The sequence below is a fragment of the Lepus europaeus genome, chromosome 4 (genome assembly GCF_033115175.1).
Source record: "Lepus europaeus isolate LE1 chromosome 4, mLepTim1.pri, whole genome shotgun sequence".
Classification (NCBI taxonomy): Eukaryota; Metazoa; Chordata; class Mammalia; order Lagomorpha; family Leporidae; genus Lepus; species Lepus europaeus.
Genome location: NC_084830.1, coordinates 141781124 through 141801691, shown reverse-complemented (window position 1 = coordinate 141801691; position 20568 = coordinate 141781124). Strand labels below are relative to the sequence as shown.

The 20568-nt window shown below is 41.7% G+C and overlaps 1 protein-coding gene across 4 annotated transcripts in view; it reads right to left on the bottom strand.

Annotated features, from left to right (window-relative positions):
* Positions 1-20568, bottom strand: part of FAM13B (family with sequence similarity 13 member B) — a 93303-nt gene that overhangs the window by 10424 nt on the left and 62311 nt on the right. For all 4 annotated transcript variants that reach the window (XM_062189088.1, XM_062189086.1, XM_062189089.1 and 1 more), the window contains 8 exons: positions 20165-20312; positions 13797-14007; positions 12755-12884; positions 12148-12229; positions 9962-10191; positions 4568-4651; positions 4238-4333; positions 41-124 (listed from right to left, as the gene is read on the bottom strand). In XM_062189088.1, coding sequence (XP_062045072.1) covers positions 41-124; positions 4238-4333; positions 4568-4651; positions 9962-10191; positions 12148-12229; positions 12755-12884; positions 13797-14007; positions 20165-20312 — 1065 coding nt within the window. The remainder of the gene's footprint in view (positions 1-40; positions 125-4237; positions 4334-4567; positions 4652-9961; positions 10192-12147; positions 12230-12754; positions 12885-13796; positions 14008-20164; positions 20313-20568) is intronic.

Genomic DNA, 20568 nt, shown 5'->3' with positions numbered 1-20568 from the left:
TCCACTCTGGCTGTCAAAAAAAAAAAAAAAAAAAAATTACCTTGATTTCTTCAAAAAAATGTGCAGTTTCTCCTTCTATGATTGGCTGTAACATCTGACCCCTTCGCTTGGTAGATGGAGATCCCTGTAACAATAATATCAAGTTTTATAGATGAAACATTTCCAGGGGTTACAGCCATTTGGCAAAGTGCTTAAGATACCACTTGGGGGGCTGGCGCTGTGGTGCAGTGGGTTAACGCCCTGGCCTGAGGCGCCAGCACCCCATATGGGCACCGGTTCTAGTCTTGGCTGCTCCACTTCTGATCCAGCTCTCTGCTATGGCCTGGGAAAGCAGTACAAGATGACCCAAGTCCTTGGAACCCTGCACCTGTGTGGGAGACCCAGAAGAAGCTCCTGGCTTCAGATCGGCACAGCTCCAGCCACTGCGGCCAATTGGGGAGCGAACCATCAGATGGAAGACCCCTCTCTCTACTTCTCCTCTCTTTGTGTAACTCTGACTTTCAAATAAATAAATAAACCTTTAAAAAAAAAAAAAAAGATACCACTTGGGACATCATCATCCCATACTGGAGTGCCTGGGTTCAAGTCCCAGCTCCACAGCAATGATGGCTCAAGAAATTGGGTGCCTACATTCATGTGGGAAACCCAAACTGAGTTCCTAGCTCCTGGCTTCAGTCCCTTACACAGGCATTAGAGGAATGAACTAGCAAATGATTCATTTTTAAGAGTCTTAGTGTAGGTATTTGGTGTAGTGGTTAAGACACAGCCTGGAACACACAGATTCAAGTCCCAGCTCCATTTCCAATTCTGTTTTCCTGCTAGGAAGCAGGTGATGGCTTAACTAGCTGGGGCCCTACCACTCACATCGGACACCTGGATTGAGTTCCTGGCTTCTGGTTTGGCTTGGCTGAGTACCAGATGTGATGGGCATTTGGGTGGGGAGTGAACTAGTGTATGGAAGATCTCTCTCTTTCAAATAGATTAAACAAATATTTCTAAGCTAAATGAATTTAAAATAGCTATGAACTTTTTTGGTCTGAAGATCCTTTTACTTTTTTTTTTAAGGCTGTTATTTATTTGAAAGGCAGAGCAAGGGGAGAAGGGACTGGAGAGAGATCTTCCATCCACTGGTTGGTTCACTCCCCAACAAGAATGTGGTCTGGGAGCTGGCGTTATACAGTGTGTAAAGCCGCTGCCTGAAGCTTCGGCATCCCACATGGGCACTGGTTGGAATCCCACCTGCTCCACTTCCCATCTAGCTCCCTGCTAATGTGCCTAGAAAGCTTGGGTCCCTGTACACACATGGGAGACCTGAAAGAAGCTCCTGGGTCTTGGCTTCACATCAGCCCAGCTCCAACCATTAAGACCACGTGGGTGAAAGAGATCTCTCTCTCTCACTCTCTTTCTATAACTTTGCCTTTCAAATAAAATAAATAAATCTTTTAAAAAATTTTAAGCCAGGAGTCAGGAACTCCACCCTGGTCTCCCATATAGATGGCAAGGACCCACATACTTGTGGGCCATTTTCCACTGCCCTCCCAAATAAGTTATCAGGGAGCTGGATTAGAAGCGAAGTAGCTGAGACTCGAACCAGTACTCTGATATGGGAAGCCAGCATTGAAGATGGCAGCTTGGCCAGAGCCGTGGCTCAACAGGCTAATCCTCCGCCTTGCGGCGCCGGCACACCGGGTTCTAGTTCCGGTCGGGGTGCCAGATTCTGTCCCGGTTGCCCCTCTTCCAGGCCAGCTCTCTGCTGTGGCCAGGGAGTGCAGTGGAGGATGGCCCAAGTCCTTGGGCCCTGCACCCCATGGGAGACCAGGAGAAGCACCTGGCTCCTGGCTTCGGATCAGCGCGCTGCGCCGGCCGCAGCACGCCAGCCGTGGCGGCCATTGGAGGGTGAACCAACGGCAAAGGAAGACCTTTCTGTCTGTCTCTCTCTCTCACTGTCACTCTGCCTGTCAAAAAAAATAAATAAATAAAGATGGCAGCTTAACCCACTGTGGCACAACACTGACTCCCCTTTTACATTTCTTTTTTTTTTTTAATGCAGCTTTATTAAGATACTTACAAACCATAAAATTGCCCTTTTATAACATACAATTTAGTGGCTGTTATAAGAGTCACATAGTTTTGCAACCATTACCACTATCTAATTCCAGAACTTTTTTTTTTAAAGACTTTTTTTTAAAGATTTATTTATTTATTTATTTATTTGAAAGGCAGAGTTACACAGAGAGAAACGGAGGCAGAGAGAGGGAGGGAGGGATGGAGGGAGGGAGGGAGAGGGGGGAGAGAGAGAGAGAGAAAAAGAGAGAGAGAGAGAAGTCTTCCATCCTCTGGTACATTCCCTAGTTGGCTGCAATGGCTGGAGCTGCGCCAATCCAAAGCCAGGAGCCAGGAGCTTCTTCCCTGATTCCCATGCGGGTGCAGGGGCACAAGGACTTGGGCCACCTTCTACTGCTTTCCCAGGCCATAGCAGAGAGCTGGGTCAGAAGTGGAGCAGCTGAGTCTTGAACTGGCGCCCATATGGGATGCCAGCGCTTCAGGCCAGGGCATTAACCGGCTGAGCCACAGCACCAGCCCCTCCAAACCATTTTATCACCTCAAAAGAGACCCTATACCCATTAACTGTCACTCATTTCTCTCCCAGCCTGGACAAACATTAATCTACTTTCTGTCTGTGTGTTCCTATATTCTAAATATTTCATATACTCATAAATGGAATCATATAATATAGTCTGGCTTGTTTAACATAACATGTTTTCAAGGCTCACCCATGTTATGCTATGTATCAATATTCCACTTCTTTTTATAGCTGAATAAAATTATATTCCAGTGTGTAGATATATCTCACATTTTATTTATCCACCATTAGCTGATAGAGAATTCAGCTATTTCCACTTTTTTGGCTACCATGAATAATACTGCCATGAACTCTTCTGTAGTTTTTGTGAGCACATTTTTAATTCCAATTGATATCTGGGAGAATTGCTAGGTCGTATCTTTTGAATAACTGAGTCATATACTTTGAAGAACTGCCAAACAGTGGCTACATCAATTTACATTCCTGCCAGCACTGTATGAGGGTTCCAATTCTCCATATCCTCACAAACACTATTACCATAGTTTTTAAAGTATATATATTTTGCCTTTTTATTATAAATTTCAAATAATACAGAGAAATACAAAGGCTATTTCAATGACCACACATAGATTTAACAATGTTTAGCATTTTTTCATATGATCTTTATATGGAAACATATGCATACACACACACATTTTTTTAAGCAAAGGTAGGGAAATGTTAATATCACCTAATATGTAATTAATGACAAAGATCATAAAATGAAGACATGGTATATTATTATGTAAGGGGTAAAATTCAGTGAAGGCATTTATAAATATCTATATACCAAATAATATGCCATTCACACTGTTTTTTTACTATAAATATGTGTGATTATGCACATATATATTTACAACAAAATGGACATGGAGATCTTTACACTAAATGAAATAAGCCAGACACAAAAAGGTAAATATCACATTATTTTCTCATGTGATCATCATGATGGCTACTCCAAAACTAATACACTTAAATGGAAAGAAACTATGCAAATCTGAAATACAAGTTTTTTTTCATTCTGGTTCCTCCATTTACCAAGTAGGTAACTTTGAATAAATCACCAGGAAAATACGGTTGTAACAGTCTACCTGTTACAATTTTACATGTCAATATTTAATGACATAAGCATACATAAAAATACTTAAAAAGTACCTTGAAGATACTAACAGCACGTAACAATTTCTTATTTTTTTTCCTTAAGATTTATTTATTTGAAAATCAGAGTTATATATACAGAGTGATCTTCCACCTGTTGGTTTACTCCCCAAATGACTATAAGGAGCCAGGGGCTTCATCCAGGTCTCCCATGTGGATGTCAGGGGCCCAAACAACTTGGGTCATCCTCTGCTGTTTTAACAGGGAGCTGGATCAGAAGTGGAGCAGCAGAGACATGAATTGTCACCTATATAGGAAGTTGTCATCGCAGGTGGTGGCTATACCTGTTATGCCACAATGCTGGTCTCCAGTTTCTAACTCTTTTAAAATCAAGACTCTCACAACTACAATTCTACCTTGGCTATGTACTTCTCCAATACACTATCCTAACAATTTCCTTTTGAAAAGTACATCTGGGTAAAATGGACCAGAGAAACATTTGCTTGCTTTACTTACAAGGACAGGAGTGATGCTAGCTCTTGTCAGCATCTGTTTTACAAGCCGGTACCTATCATAAAGAGGTTTAACAATGTGCCTTTCTTCCCTGGTCACCTGAAACAAGAAAAAAGGAAATCACTTCATCATCGGAAATCTAAAATGTCCAGAACAATAAGCAATATGATCCACCTCCCCCCAAATTTAAAGTTTTATATTTAATAAAGAGGCAATTCCCCAGTTACAGGGAACACTGCTCTATCAAACAGCTCTGAAGAATCTATGCCACCAAAGTGAGTCACATTCTTTTTTAATACAGGAAATCAAATCTTTTTTAGGGAGAGACATTACCGGCCTTCCATGTTGACTTTCATAGTAAAGAAGACTTTTCTGGAGAGAAGTTTTCTCTTCTACCAAATGATCTTTTGTCATTTTCTACAATTAAAAAAAATTATTTTTACTTCTATTGACACCATTAATTATTCTCATCACTCCAAAAATGCAAGTAGTTTGGTTGAAAGGGCAGACCCATTGCCTACCTAGCCCACGCTTTATGGATTTGCCAGCAGCATTTTCAGTCTCCTATGGAATCTGGCCTTTATAGACAGATACCAATCCCATGATGGCTCAACTGAAGTTTCCTCTGAATACATTATGAATACTTGCTTGGGTAAGTTATATAACCCATTTGTATTCAATATCCTGATCTATAAAACAGGAAAACTTCATCCTACCACAAAAAGGCTATAACTGAGGACCAAATAAGTTAATATATGGAAAGCATTGACAATAGTGCCTACCTAGCACACCGTAAGCATACAGAATTGTTTGGAATTTAATGTTGCACAGTCTATTATTAGTGTAGAGAATAATGAACATACATATACCCCCACACACACATATTCACAGGTCTTATCCAGTATTTCTAAATTAATTTTTTTTTTTTTTTTGACAGAGTGGATAGTGACAGAGAGAGAGACAGAGAGAAAGGTCTTCCTTTTTGCCGTTGGTTCACCATCCAATGGCCGCTGCGGCAGGCGCATCTCACTGATCCGAAGCCAGGAGCCAGGTGCTTCTCCTGGTCTCCCATGCAGGTGCAAGGCCCAAGGACTTGGGCCATCCTCCACTGCCTTCCTGGGCCACAGCAGAGAGCTGGCCTGGAAGAGGGGCAACCGGGCTAGAATCCGGCGCCCCAACCAGGACTAGAACCCGGTGTGCCGGCGCCGCAAAGCAGAGGATTAGCCTGTTAAGCCACGGCACCGGCCTCTAAATTAATTTTTTAAAGATTCATTTATTTATTTGAAAGGCAGAGAGAGAAGGAGGAAAGGGAAAGAGAGGGATGGTGGGAAAGACAGAGAGACAATCTTCCATCCGCTGGTCCACTCCCCAAATATATGGGCCAGAGCTGGGCCAGCCTGAAGCCTGGAGCTTCAACTGGGTCTCCCAGGTGGGTGCAAGGCCCCAAGGAGTTGGGGTCATCATCTGTGGCTTTCCCAAGCACAGCAGCAGGGAGCTCGATCAGAAGTGGAGCAGCCAAGACTCAAAGCAGCACCTACATGGGATGCCAGCCCTGCAGGCAGCAGCTTAACACACTGGGCCACAATGCTGGCCTGCTCCTAAATTATTTTTTAAAACCTAGCAGTAGTACTGTGGAAAGATCCTTAAAAAAACAAAAAGCCCAACGATGCCAAGTTGTGACCTTAGACTAGACTATATACACTGTAATACTCTTCTCACATCTACCAGTCTCCCCAGGGTAGAGTAGGGCAAGACTTCCCAAACTTATTTGTCCACAAAACCTTCCTCCTTTGTCCTTTAGAATCTCTTATAAACACTTCAACGAAACTGCATTTCAAAGAATATCCTTCTTGGCTGGCACCGCGGCTCACTAGGCTAATCCTCTGCCTGAGGCGCCGGCACCCCAGGTTCTAGTCCCAGCTGGGGCACCGGATTCTGTCCCGGTTGCTCCTCTTCCAGTCCAGCTCTCTGCTGTGGCCTGGGAGTGCAGTGGAGGATGGCCCAGGTGTTTGGGTCCTGCACCCGCATGGGAGACAGGAGAAGCACCTGGCTCCTGGCTTCGGATCGGTGTGGTGCGCCAGCCACAGCGGCCATTGGGGGGTGACCCAACAGAAAAGGAAGACCTTTCTTTCTGTCTACTCTGCCTGTCCCCCCCCCCCCAAAAAAAAGAATATCCTTCTTGGGTGGGGCTAGAGTTATAAAACAGCTGCTCAAGCCACTTGCCTAAAACGCTGGCATCCCATGTTTAAGTGCTAGTTTGAGTCCTGGCCTGGGAAAGCAGTGGAAGATGGCCCAAGGACTTGGGACCCTGTCACCCACACTGGAGACCTGGAATAGAGTTCCTGGCTACTGCCTTCAGTTGGTCCCAGCCCTAGCTGTTACAGCCATGTGAAGAGTGAACCAGTGGACAGAAGATCTTTATTTCTCCCTCCACTGTCACTCTGCCTTTCAAATAAATAAAATGAAAAATGAAAAATTCTTCAAGGGGATGGCACTGTGGCGTAGCAGGTAAAGCCACACAGCCTCCAATGCCAGTATCCCATATGCTTGACAGTTCCAGTCCCAGTTGCTCCACTTCCAATCCAGCTCTGTGTTAACATGCCTGGGAAAGAAAGTGGAAAACACCCCCAGTCCTTGGGCTCCTGCACCCCCATGGGAGACTGGAATAAAGCTTCTGGCTCCTGGTTTCGGCCTGGCCCAGTCTCAGCCACTGGGGCCACTTGGGGAGTGAACCAGCAGATGGAAGATCTCTTATCTCTATCCCTCTCTCTCTCTCTGTAACTCTTTTTTTTTTTTTTTTTTTTTTTAAATTTTGACAAGTAGAGTTGTAGACAGTGAGAGAGAGAGAGAGAGAGAGACAGAAAGGTCTTCCTTCCGTTGGTTTACCCCCCAAATGGCCGCCACGGTCGGCGCTGTGCCAATCCAAAGCCAGGAGCCAGGTGCTTCCTCCTGGTCTCCCATGTGGGTGCAGGGGCCCAAGCACTTGGGCCATCCTCCACTGCCCTCCCGGGCCACAGCAGAGCTGGACTGGAAGAGGAGTAACCGGGAACAGAACCCGGCGCCCATATGGGATGCCAGCGCTGCAGGCGGAGGATTAACCAAGTGAGCCACGGCGCCAGCCCCAACTCTGCCTTTCAAATAAGTAATTAGATCTTTGGGGCTGGCGCTGTGATGCAGGGGGTTAAAGCCCTGGCCTGAAGCATCAGCATCCCACATGGGCGCCGGTTCTAGTCCCGGCTGCTCCTCTTTCGATTCAGCGCTCTGCTATGGCCTGGGATAGCCGTGGAAGATGGCCCAGGTCCTTGGGCCCCTACACCCGCATGGGAGACCCAGAAGAAGCTCTTGACTCCTGCCTTTGGATCGGTGCAGCTCAGGCCGTTGCGGTTATCTGGGGAGTAAACCAGCAGATGGAAGACCTCTTTCTCTGTTTCTACCTCTCTCTGTAACTCTGTCTTTCAAATAAATAAAATAAATCTTTTTTTTAAAAAAAAGTAACTATATCTTAAAAAAAAAAAAACACTTTAGAATGAAAGGGAAAATCAAAAAATACCCTTCAAGACTAGACCAAATGAACTCTCTACTTATTTCTAGGAGTAGTTAATACTACCCCCTCTCTCACCACAGTGAGAATGAAAATATGAGATGTTTAAAAAAAAAAAAAAAAAAGACTGCATAGTATCTTCCCATAATAAGTATCACTCTAGATTAGATACATTGAGTAGAGAACAGCTGAGTATAGACTCTATGGAATATTGCAATTTCAACCTCAAATTTGAATCTCAAGCCTAGGACAATGCATTCAAGTAAAGCTAATCCAATCAAAATCTTTTTTTTAAAGACTCATTTACTTATTTGAAAGGCAGAGTTAGAGAGGCAGAGGCAGAGAAAGAGGTCTTCCATCCACTGGTTCACTGCCCAAATGGCGGCAATGGCCAGAGCTGGGTCAATCCAAAGCCAGGAACCAGGAGCTTCTTCTAGTGCTCCCCCCATGGGTGTAGGGGCCAAGGGCTTGGGCTATCTTCTGCTGCTCTCGCGGGCCCCAGCAGAGACTTGAACCAGTGCCCATTTGGGATGCAAGCACTGCAGACGCTGGCCCCCGAAATCTCTTTATAGGAGATAAAGAAATGCCAGGCAGAGGTGTTCTATCTAGAAACTTAAAAAGTAAAAGGGAGCAGGCATGTGGTGGGGCATTAAGTCACTACTTGAGATATTAGTATCACATATTGGAGTGCCTGGGTTTGAATCCTGTATATTTCACTTCCAATCCAGCTTCCTGTTAATGTGTACCCTGGGAGGCAGCAGGTGATGGCTCCAATACTTGGAATTCTGCCACCAATTACAGAGATCTGAACCCTGGCTATGGTAGGCACTTGGGGAGTGACGCAGCAGATGGAAGATCTGTGTCTTTCAAATCAAATTAAAATATATCTTTTCTTTTCTTTTCTTTTTTTTTTTTTAAAGCAAAAGACAAGTTAGGGGGAAGAGAGGCAAAAGAATGATTAATTTTGCTCTATCCCAGGGAGACAAAGATTCCATTATTGAGCTGACCAGAGGTGTTATGTATTCTTGTCAGGACGTGCCATCACTCACCATATCTCAGAAATTCACCTGAGAACACTTACTCTTGACTTTCTCCCAGTAAATCTCATCTGATAAATTATCTCAGTTGCCAAGTGCCTTGAAAAGGACTACCCAGGCACAGAATATAACTATAGTGTGGTTCTTCAAAAAATGGTAATTCGGGGCCAGTGCTGTGGCATGGAAGTGTGAATCTCAGCCTACGGTAGTGGCCTCCCATACGGCTGCCAGACTGAGTCCTGGCTGTTCCATTTCCAATCCAGCTCCCTGCTATTTCTGCTTTTCAAATAAACAATACTTAAAAAAAAAAATGGTGGCTCCCTTTAAAAAATTCATTTAATCCTGATAACAACCTTAATCAATTTGTTTTCTAATGACCACATACATCACAGGGTTGTTATAGGGACTGAGTGGCAGAATGCATACAATATAACCAGTCAATACCTGGATTAGCTCAACAACAATAGCTAGTAAGAGACTACACCAGGATTCAAATTCAGGTCTCTGTTCTTCTTCTACTTTTTTTTGTTTGTTTGTTAAGAGATTTATTTATTTGGAAGGCAGAGTTACAGAGAGAGAGAGAGAGAGAGAGAGAGCAAGAGAGAGAGAGAGTACAGAGTAAGATCTTCCATCTTCTGGTTCACTCCCCAAATGGCCAAAATGGCCAGAGCTGGACAGATTGGAAGTCAGGAGCCAAAAACTTCTTCTGGGTCTCCCATACAGGGGCAGGGGTTCATGAACTGGAGCCATCTTCCACTGCTTTACCAAGCACATTAGAAGGGAGCTGGATTGGAAATGGAGCAGCCAGGACTCAAACCAGCACCCATATGGGATGCCAGTGCAGCAGGTAGCAGCTTTACCTGCTATGCCATAGAGCTGGCCCCTCTCTTTCATGCTTTTACAGAATCATCTTGCCAATTGCATCCAATACATATGAAACTAATTCCAGTTTTTTTAGTTTTATTTATTTAACTCAATCCCTGAAAGACCTGGCATTTCTGGCATGCTGATACAAGTATCTTCCCAAATCTGCAAATTTGGAGAACAAACTCAGGCCAGACAGACTACCTAGATTATATTACTGTGGTAATTATTTTGCTTCAGAAATTCTAAAGGCTATCTGGGCAAAAAGTCATAACTTAAAATAACCTTGATATCTTCTGGAAGACACCTCTCAGCACGTTTTTCTTTCAGTCTCTTCAAAATAAGTTCAAGGGTTGCTTCTTTAGATGGCTTCTTCTCTTTCTGAATGATTCTGGATTCATCCTCATTCTCCTCCTCTTCATGGTCTAGAGAAGAACCAAAGCTTTTTGGAAGAGTGTTACTACGTGGACGTGTCTGAGGTACAAATTCTCCATCAGAGCTTTTGTGCTTTGCATCTACGTTTCAGAAACAAGAGGAGACAGCAATAAAGACTGAGGTAAGGTACAATGAGACCAGGTCAAAGAAAAAACAAGACATGCTCAGATATTTTAACATTATATAAAATATTTAAATTACATATACAGCAAAAGAGTCTCTTCATCTTTTCAACTAGTATTCTTACAAAGCCTACTATACAGTAGGATGCTCTTTAGAGCACTGGAACTACAGTAATAAACAAAATACAGACTGTTCTCACGACGTATATATTCAGAGAAGGAAAAACGAGAACCTAGTAATCAGATTACTAAAATAATTTCAAAGGCTACTAACTACTGTATGAAGGTAAAACAAGATGGAGTCAAAGTGCAAAAAAGAGTGTATTTTGTGAAGGAGCAATTACATTATATATGATTGACAAAGAAGCCTTTCTGAATGATGGAGCAAGAAGGAAACCACCTAACAGGCAGCACTTAAGGAAGAGCATTCATCCCCCACTGAGGAAAACGCCAATGCAAAAGCCCTGAAGTTCAGCACGTTTAAAAAACAAAAAATGAGATGAAAGTGAAGATACTGGCAATGGGCAGGGTGTGCAAGGCCTTGAAAGATAAAGTAAAAGGTTTGGAATTTATTCCAAGTGGAAAGGGAAGCTCATGAAAGACAAACAAGAGGGCAACACGATTCTTCAGAAGATAATTCTGGCTGCTCAACAGAGGATGAATTATAGGAAAATCAAGTAGAAGGAAAATATAAAACTATGAGGCTAATTCTATGTAATTTAATGCTGCCAATTAGTAATATAACAAGGTAATGATCTTCACTGATAGGTAGAAACTGGCATTTAAACAAGATGTTTAACATAATTGTAGGGGGAAATAAATATTCTAAAGAAGAATTAAGAGAAAACATTTAACAACAAGAATGTAAACTCTATGACAATATGGACAGTGTCTGTACTTCCCACTGCTATAACTTCAGTTGCCTTCTTGCCTGCAAAGTGCTTTTACCAAGCAAATACTAGTATTACTGGGGCCTGTGCTGTGGTGCAGCAGGTTAAGCCATCACCTGCAATGCCAGCATCCCATATGGGCACCTGTTCAAGTCCCAGCTGGTTCACTTCTGATCCAGCTCCTTGTTAATGTGCCTGGGAAAGCAGTGGAAAATGGCCCAAGTCCTTGGGCCCCTGTTACCTAAGTGAAGCTCCTGACTTTGGTGTGACCCAGTCCTAGCCGTTGTGGGCATTTGAGGAGTGAACCAGCAGATAAAGACCTCCCTTTCTTTCTCTCTCTCCGTAACTCTGCCTTTCAAATAAATAAAATAAATCTTAAAAAAAAAAAAAAAAAGAGTATTACTGAATAAATTTAAATGAGTAAAACTAAGATCAAAGACTTGACAAAGATAATTTTTTAAGTATTAAGAAGTTATCATAAAACATTCACAAAGTAAATATACCTTAACTGACACAAGACACACAAGGTCTAGTTTCTGACTCAAGAAGACTTAAAACTTAAGTCTTTGCAGTATTAGCCACTTACTATGATCAGATTTAGTCTTGGACGAAATATCCACCAAAAAATCCTAATGAAATACCTACCAAAACCTCAAACTGCTTAATAAATGAAATATAGTTCAGATACATTTTGTGCCGTCAGTTCACTTAAGGAATATATGATATAGGGTATATTTCAAAAGAGTATTACTAATTAAAAATAAAGACGATTGAAAGGATATAAGAATACTCCAGTTTCTCTTCAGATCGTATAAACCTTTCGCCTTGTACTAAAGAAAGGATATAATATAGTACTACATATTTCCCATTTTTTTATACAACTTTGACCTTAAGAACTAAAGGAAATTTCTATTTTTGCTATAAAGTGCTCAAAATTTTAAATCATCAAAATCATAGCTGTAACTCCTAGAGATATTATAACAGACATTTTAAAAATGCAATTACAAAATGGCACATCTCCTACCTTTAATTTGCTTCCGCAGTTTAGTGAGCTCTGTCATCCATTTTAACACCTTTGGATTGGCTGCTATATCACTGTAGGAGGGCTGAAAAATTAAAAAGCAGAGTCACTAATAGTTTTAAGGTAAGTAAAGGCTATGCTAATTTATGCCCAAATGAATTTTATAGTTCTTACTTAATTGGATATGGCAGGACATTACATAAAACCCTCCCAGAGCAGGTAACTGGCAGAAGCTAGATGCGAACGAGTCTTTTGACTCCAAGTATGACTCTTTTCATACACCACACGTTCTTACAATTCTATCAACCTCCCTTCCTCCCACCTTTCCTCTCTCCCTCTTCTCTTAGTACTTATGGTTTTTGAGAGTGGAAATGACAGCACGACTTATCAACATGAAGTATTTGCACCAGTAGAAATACAAGACAAGTGGCACAACAGCAAGAATAATGGCCTGGAAATCAGTAAGTGAAAGACCTATCTGATCTCAGTTCCATGTGGCCGCTCAGATTCATTCCCTTTGTCAGGACACGGCTGAACTCCTGCTCTCTGATGGCCCTCCTCCCAGTTCTAACACAGGATCCACTCACTCGGGACAACACTACAAATTTACCTTGCTATTTCTTTCCCTTTCAAACTGCTCTTCAAATTGTCTGATTTTTTTCTGCAGTTTCTTGACCAGCTGATAAGGTGTTCTGTCTTCTCTTTTTTCATCTTTTGAACTAAAGGATGATCTTCGAATCCTGAATTAAAATGAAGGGCCAACTCTCTGTTAGTTGAATTTCTAAGCAGCATTAAACACTATTACCAGCAAGTACCTCTTTAAAGTGAAATTAAGTCTCTAATATACATATTGGACATACAGTAAAAAGGAGCACAATGGTATGACAGGCCACAAAATAAGCGAACATTAAATGGAATCACTTAAAACTTGTCTGGACAAAGGCAGAAAAGAAAGGTATGCAGCAACTCAGAGCCCTTTTAAGTCTTCAAACTTTAAAGGCAAGTTTTTTTTAAAAAGGCAAATTTTTAACATTCAGAATCAATGTAAAGGTTGGACAAAAAGAAGAGGAGCTGTTCAGCTGCACTTATTGCTATCCTTTCAAGATTTGTATCTCCATCATGAATGAATAGATAAGGAAACGTCTATTCATGAGCAAACCCCAAAAACTACACCTCAGTAAACTCAGAATTTAACAGTAGGGCCCAACAAATAAGTTAATACAATGTGCTTCAGGGGCCAGCGCTATAGTGTAGCAGGTGAAGAGGTCGCCTGTGGCACGGGCATCCCATATGGTTCAAGTGCTGACTACCCACTTTCCATCCAGCTCCCTGTTAATGGCCTGGGAAAGCAGTGGAGGATGGCCAAAGTGCTTGGTTGGGCCCCTGCACTCGCATGGGAGACCATGATTAAGTTCCTTATTCCTAGCTTCAGACAGGCCAAGCTTCAGCCATTGTGGCCATTTCGGGAATGAACCAGCAGATGGAAGATCGATCTCTCTCTCTAACTCTGCCTTTCAAGTAAATAAATAATTCTTCCCCACACACACAAAAAAGTTTCACGAAATGGGAGAAAACTTTAAACCATAGGCCTGAGTGACTAAATCTCTAAAACAGTACTTTAAAAGTACTTTAAGTACTTTAAAAGCATATACCTAGCAAAAGAAAGCGCTTTAGATGAGGAATCCAACGTTTCTGGATCATGTAGGAAACGCTGGCTCTGCCCAAAATCTAAACTGCGGTGTGATAACACTGGAGGACAGTCCTCTTCCAGCGGATGATGATTCATTCTTCCAGCTTGGGGAGACAGCTGAGCTTCTCCAGACTCACAGTCTTCCTGCCAAGACTTAAAAGCAGGAAATGGCTCTGTAAAACAAACACAAGGAATAGTACCATGGATCTCCTGTTCCATGTATGGAAAAATTCACAAAATATTAGCTACATGTTCTTCAAGTCACATCATCATGTGGTAGTTCACACAGCATACGTATGTATATACTTTTTAAATTATACAAGGATCATCATAAAGCCCACTATAGTTTAAAAAGATCAGAGCTTTTGTTTTAGAAAACTGTTATTTCACATAAGGAGTTACACCTTAAGTTTCTGAACCCACTGGCAAAAGGCAAGAAAAGACACTGTCAAGCTCTTTAAAACTATTTAATCTGAAGATTCTAACTTAATATTCCAAAGATATTGCATAGAAAAATGTTACTTTTCAACTTGGGAAAAGTCTTTATTTAGAACAGTAAAAATCAACAGTCCTTCAATAGGAATTCAATTTAAAAGCAAAATGTTGTCAGGTATATGAGCTGTCACCCTTACAATGTGGGAGCTCTTCCCTATTTTACAGAGAACACTAACAGTGCCCTCTGATTTCAGAAATATTCTAACATTCCAAATGAGGCACTAACTCAGCTGACAGCATCTGATCTCTAACATTAAACTGTGATGATTATCTTCTGTTATGGGACTTCCATATATAACATATATTATAGTGATTACATAGTCAACAGTATTATCAGGACATAACTTAATAGTACTAGTTCTTTTTAAGAGTATTTATTGTATTGGAATTATTCTGAATATTTTTCAAATGAAACCATGTTAATATATTTGATGTCTCTGCACACAAAAGCTTTGATTACATACAGAATATGGATCATACATATAATCCACAGATATACCCCAAATACAAAACTAATTTTAAGCATCACTGGAGGGAAGGGAGGAGCTTCCACATTCACACACCAGTCTTCTTTATAACTAAAATTTAAAACTTAGATGATATGGCTATTAACATTAGCAGAACTGAAAACAAAGATTGCTTGACAGTGTCAAATTTCCAGTGATTTTTTTTTTTATACAGTGTCTAGGATGACTACTTCAGTGACTTAGTTTAACTTTATGCATTAGCAATTTTAAAACATCACCTTCTTTTCACAGTATTAATATAATTTAGTTTATTTTTAAAGCTCAAATCAATGTGGTAACTAAAAACTGGTTACAATGCGTGCAATCCCATAATAAATTCAGCAATAAAGTGATTTTTCAAAGCAACCCTTGTACCTGCGTCCCAGCAAGAAGTAACTGGTAATAAACATTTTATGAAAAAATCTCCTGTTTCATGAAGAGAGGAAAGTAACAAAAACCATTTTTTTCTGGGTATCATTTTTAACCCGGAACAGTTTTCCTAAGATTTGGGGGACAGCAGGAGAAGGGCTAATAACGACAAACAAAGTGAACCACAAAAGGCAAAAAACTAAACTATGGTGAACCATACTTACCCTCCCCATCTCTCTGCAGATGCATTGTTTTGAAATCAATGAGGGGGAAAGTGATAGGGCATGACGCTAATAAAATGGAAAAAAATGGCAAAAAATACTAAAGTGAACACACGGCACAGTCAGAACAAACCATACACATAACACAAAGCCAAAGATACCAAAAACATTTCCCTAAAATCAGTTAGGCTTTCTGCTCAAAATCTTTTTTCAAAGAAACTACTATGAACCAAACTTTAACACAAACACAGAATTCCAGTAAGTAAAACAGGAAAAAAAAAAATCAAAGTAGTGCTGGTTTTTTAACTCACAACTGAAAAAATAGAAACTTTTAATCAAGTACTATTTGAAACTTCAGTATAATTCATTTTTTGGGGAAAAAATAAACCTCCTTTAGTTTGCCTTCTGAAAAGACCCTACTGTATTTCATTCCAGAGTTAGCACTGAGTTAGCAGGAGAAAATCTGAAGGCAAGACAGTATATACATCCACTAAAAGCCAAGACTTTGTGAATAACTACTATAAATTCATATTGGAGACCGGTGCCCCGGCTTACTTTGCTAATCCTCCGCCTGCGGCACCAGTACCCCGGGGTTCTAGTCCCGGTCGGGGCCCCGGATTCTGTCCCGGTTGTTCCTCTTCCAGTCCAGCTCTATGCTATGGCCTGGGAAGGCAGTGGAGGATGGCCCAAGTGCTTGGACACACGCATGGGAGGCCAGGAGGAAGCACCTGGCTCCTGGCTTCGGATCGGTGCAGCACGCCAGATGTAGCGGCCATTTGAGGGGTGAACCAACAGAAAAGGAGGACAGTTCTCTCTGTCTATCTCTCTCTCTCTCTAACTCTGCCTGTCAAAAAAAAAAAAAAAAAAAAAAAACAGGAACTGATGGGAATCCACAGACTACCTCCCTCTCCTGTAATAAACTGTAGGGTTTAAATTCTTGACAGGATAACAAACAAAAAAACAGCAGCAACAACAACCAGTCCAGCACGGGATTCTCTGTGGGGAAGCTTCCAGAAAGCTAAAACTAGACAGAAAATTTCTCATCTCCTCAGATAATAAAACAATCTTCCTATGCGATTAAAATCTAAGATCAGGAACCTCAAACCAACTATCATAAAAGACTACTTATTTGCATCTTCTAAAAAGAAAGGGCAAAAATGCTTTTTATAAGAATCCCTACTTCGTCTTATAGAGGCTCCTTTCCCTCAAGGCTCCAAGGGAAGCTATGGTGACCACAACTCCTTCTCAGTGACTATGCCATAAGAACTAACTAAAAATGATATTTGATTTTACTTTTCACTAGTAAAGTAACACATTCTCTAATTCTGGGGAGCATCTTCATAAATTCTAAACATCCTGAATAACTGAGAACAAAGCAAATGAAAGATAAGTTCCTAATTTCGTCTAAGTTAAAAAACACATAAATATGCCAAAAAGCATCCAAACATGTAGCCCTAAGGGGAGAAAGGATAGACAGCAATAAAGATGGGATCATACACATATGACAGGCAAAAAAACTAAGGCTAAGGACTTAGCCAGGGCTTTAAAAAAAAAAAAAATGCCTATATCTTGAAAAAAATTTCAACCATGATCAGGTGAGCAGACTTACATTATGGCGACAAAAGGAGGTCATGGTATTAGTAGTGCAATTCTTCTTGCTATTGCCACCACATGTCACGAGACAATTTGCCAAAGATCAGAAAACCCAAGGATCTTCATTCAAGTAAACAAACATGTAATCCAGCTTACAAGGTTTGAATCCCTTATTCTCTGTTTATCTAGAAAGCTATGTGGGGACCAGTGCCATGGCATAGCAGGTAAAAGCCAACACCTGTGGTGCTGGCATCCCAGATGGGCACTGGTTCACGTCCTAGCTGCTGCACTTCCAATCCAGCTCTCTGCTATGACCTGGGAAAGCAGTAGAAGATGGCCCAAGTCTTTGAGCCCCTGCACCTGCATGGGAGACCTAGAGAAAGCTCCTGGCTCTGGCTCCTGATTTCAGATCAGCCTAGTACTGGCCACTGCAGCCATCTGGGGAGTGAATCAGCGGATGAAAGACTTCTCTCTCTCTCTGCCTCTCTGTAACTCTGCCTTTCAAATAAATAAATAAATCTTTCTTAAAAAAAGATGTGATCCAGGTCTCCTGGATCCAATTTTGGTGCTTCTTTACCCTTTCCTCCAATATTTTATTTCAAAGTTTACAAATATACCATTAACAATTTATTATATTTGCTTTGTAACATTTATCTACCCCGTTAATATATTTCTTTTCCTGCAGATACTGGTTTATTTCCCCCATAAACACTCCAGCATGTATATCAGTCACTGAAATAAAATGTTTGTTCACAGTTTTTGATTCTCTTAATATAAAAAAGAAACTTCAGGGGCTGACAGTGTGGGGCAGCAGGTTAAGATGTCGTATGCAGGGCTAGCATCCTATACAGGCACCAGTTCAGGTCCTGGCTGCTCTGCTTCCAATCCAGCTCCCTGCTAATATACTTGAGAAAGCAAATAAAGATGGCTCAAGGCCTTGGGCCCCTGCATGTGAACCTGCATGGGAGACCAAGAAGAAGCTCCTGTCTTCTGGCTTCAAATAGGCCCAGATCTGGATGCTATAGCCATCTGGGGAGTGAACCAGCAGATGGAAGATCTGTCTGCCTCTCCTCTCTCTCTGTAACTCTGACTTTCAAATAAATAAATAAATATTAAAAAAAAAAAAAAAAAAGAGGGACTGGCACTGTGGGGAAGCAGGTAAAGCTGCTGCCTGCAGTGCAGCATCCCATATGGGCACCAGTTCAAGTCCCAGCTGCTCCACTTCCGATCCGGCTTGGCTGGAAAGCAGTAGAAGATGGTCCAAGTCCTTGGGCCCCTGCACCCGAGTGGGCGACCAAGAAGCTCCTGGCTTCGGATCAGCACAGCTCTGGCCGTTGCAGCCAATTGGGGAGTGAACCAGCAAATGGAAGACCTCTCTCTCTGCCTCTGCTTCTCTCTGCTTAACTCTGACTTTCAAATAAATAACGATATATAATGAAACGCAATAATGTTAAGTGTACATTTGCTAAGTTTTGAGAAGCATATAAGGGCCAGCACTGTGGCGCAGCGGGTTAACGCCCTGGCCTGAAGCACCGGCATCCGATATGGGCACCAGTTCGAGATCCGACTGCTCGTCTTCCAATCCAGCTCTCTGCTGTGGCCTGGGAAAGCAGTAAGAGATGGCCCAACTGCTTGGGTCCCTGCACCCACGTGGGAGACCTGGAGGAGGTTACTGGCTCCTGGCTTCAGATGGGCGCAGCTCTGGCCATTGCGGCCAATTGAGGAGTGAACCATCGGATGGAAAACTTCTCTCTCTCTCCTCTAACTCACTCTAACTTTCAAATAAATAAATAAATCTTTAAAAAAAAAAAAAAAAAAACCAAGATAGATAGAGAATGCATATATCCCTAATCCATGTTCCTTGCTTCTTAAATTTCTCTCCTTTGTGCAAATTCTTAGGGCTCTCCTTTCATACTTCAATAACTCATACAGAGATCCAGGAATATGCCACAACATTTGCTTAAAAGTGCCCTGTGGGGCCAGCACTGTGGCATAGCAGGTAAAACTACCATCTGCAGTGTTAGCATCACATATGGGCACCAGTTTGAGTCCCAGCTGCTCCACTTCCAATCCAGCTCTCTGCTAAGGCCTGGGAAAACAGTAGAAGATGGCCCAAGTACTTGAGCCCCTGCAGCCCTGCAGGAGACTTGGGAGAAGCTCCTGGTTCTTGGCTTCCGATCAGCCCAGCTCCGGCCGTTGCAGCCAACTGGGGAGTGAACCAGCAGATGGAAGACCTCTCTCTCACTGCTTCTCCTTCTCTGTATAATTCTTTAAAAAAAAATATATATATATGTGTGTGTGTGTGTGTGTGTATATATATTTACCTTTATTTATTTGAAAGACAGAGTTACAGAGAGATGTAGAGACAGAGAAAGAGGTCTTCCATCCGATGGTTCACTCCCCAGATGTCTGCAATGGCTGAAGCTGCACCAATCCGAAGCCAGAATCCAGGAGCTTCTACCATGTCTCCCATGTGGGTGCAGGGGCCCAAGGACTTGGGCCATCTTCTACTGCTATCCCAGGCCATAGCAGAGACCTGGATCAGAAGTAGAGCAGCTGGGACTAGAACCGGCACCTATAAAGGATGCCAGCACTTCAGGCCAGGGCATTAACCCGCTGTGCCACAGCGCCAGCCCCTGCGTAATTCTCTCAAATAAATAAATAAATAAATCTTTAAAAACAAAAAAAGTGCCCTTGAAGATAATCTTTTTAAAAGGAGCTGATGATCAAAAGGAAAAGGTAGCTAAATGTTCTTAGTTTACTGGTAAGACGCCCAAGCCCAACACACTGGACATTCAAAGACTGGGAGATAACACTTGGTTTAAAAATTAACAAAGTCTATTCTGTGTATGCGTATGTATGTATGTATGTGTGTGTGTGTGTATGTGTATGTGTTAATCCACTCTAACACCCATTTTCAAAACAACTGGATCAGATGAAAACTTTTAGTTCATATGGAATAGTTTTCCCACAATTTCCCTAGAGTATCTGAATACAAACACTCAGCAGCTCATCTTATTTGAAAGGGAGAACAAAAGATCAATAAGAATATGGCTATCCAGAAAAGGGCAGTCAACATACTACTGCTTTGAGCAACTTGTTACAAATAACATTATCAGGAAAATAATGCGTGTGGGTAAAATTACCTTCCCATTTATCATCATCAGAAACATTCTTCAGATCTAAGTGTGGAATCTGGACACAGTCTGCTTCCTCTTGAGCATCAATACTTTGACTTCCACATACTTCGGATGCGGTATTGGCATTCAAATCACAGATTGTGCTACTAGAATCCTGTATTTTAATTTAAAATAAAGAATACATTTCACAGCCATGAAGCTTCTCACACCCAGGTTAAAAACAATCATCATATACCCATGTGTGGTCTTCATTAGTTTACTGTGCCTATCCAGCCAGCTGACCCACTCCCATCTTGCAAACTATTTTCCAATATAAAGCTATATTTTTATAACATATGTTACTGAGAGACAAAGTATGGATCTTAAATTCAGGACAAGGTATTCATAACCAAAACTCTTTTAACCAAAAG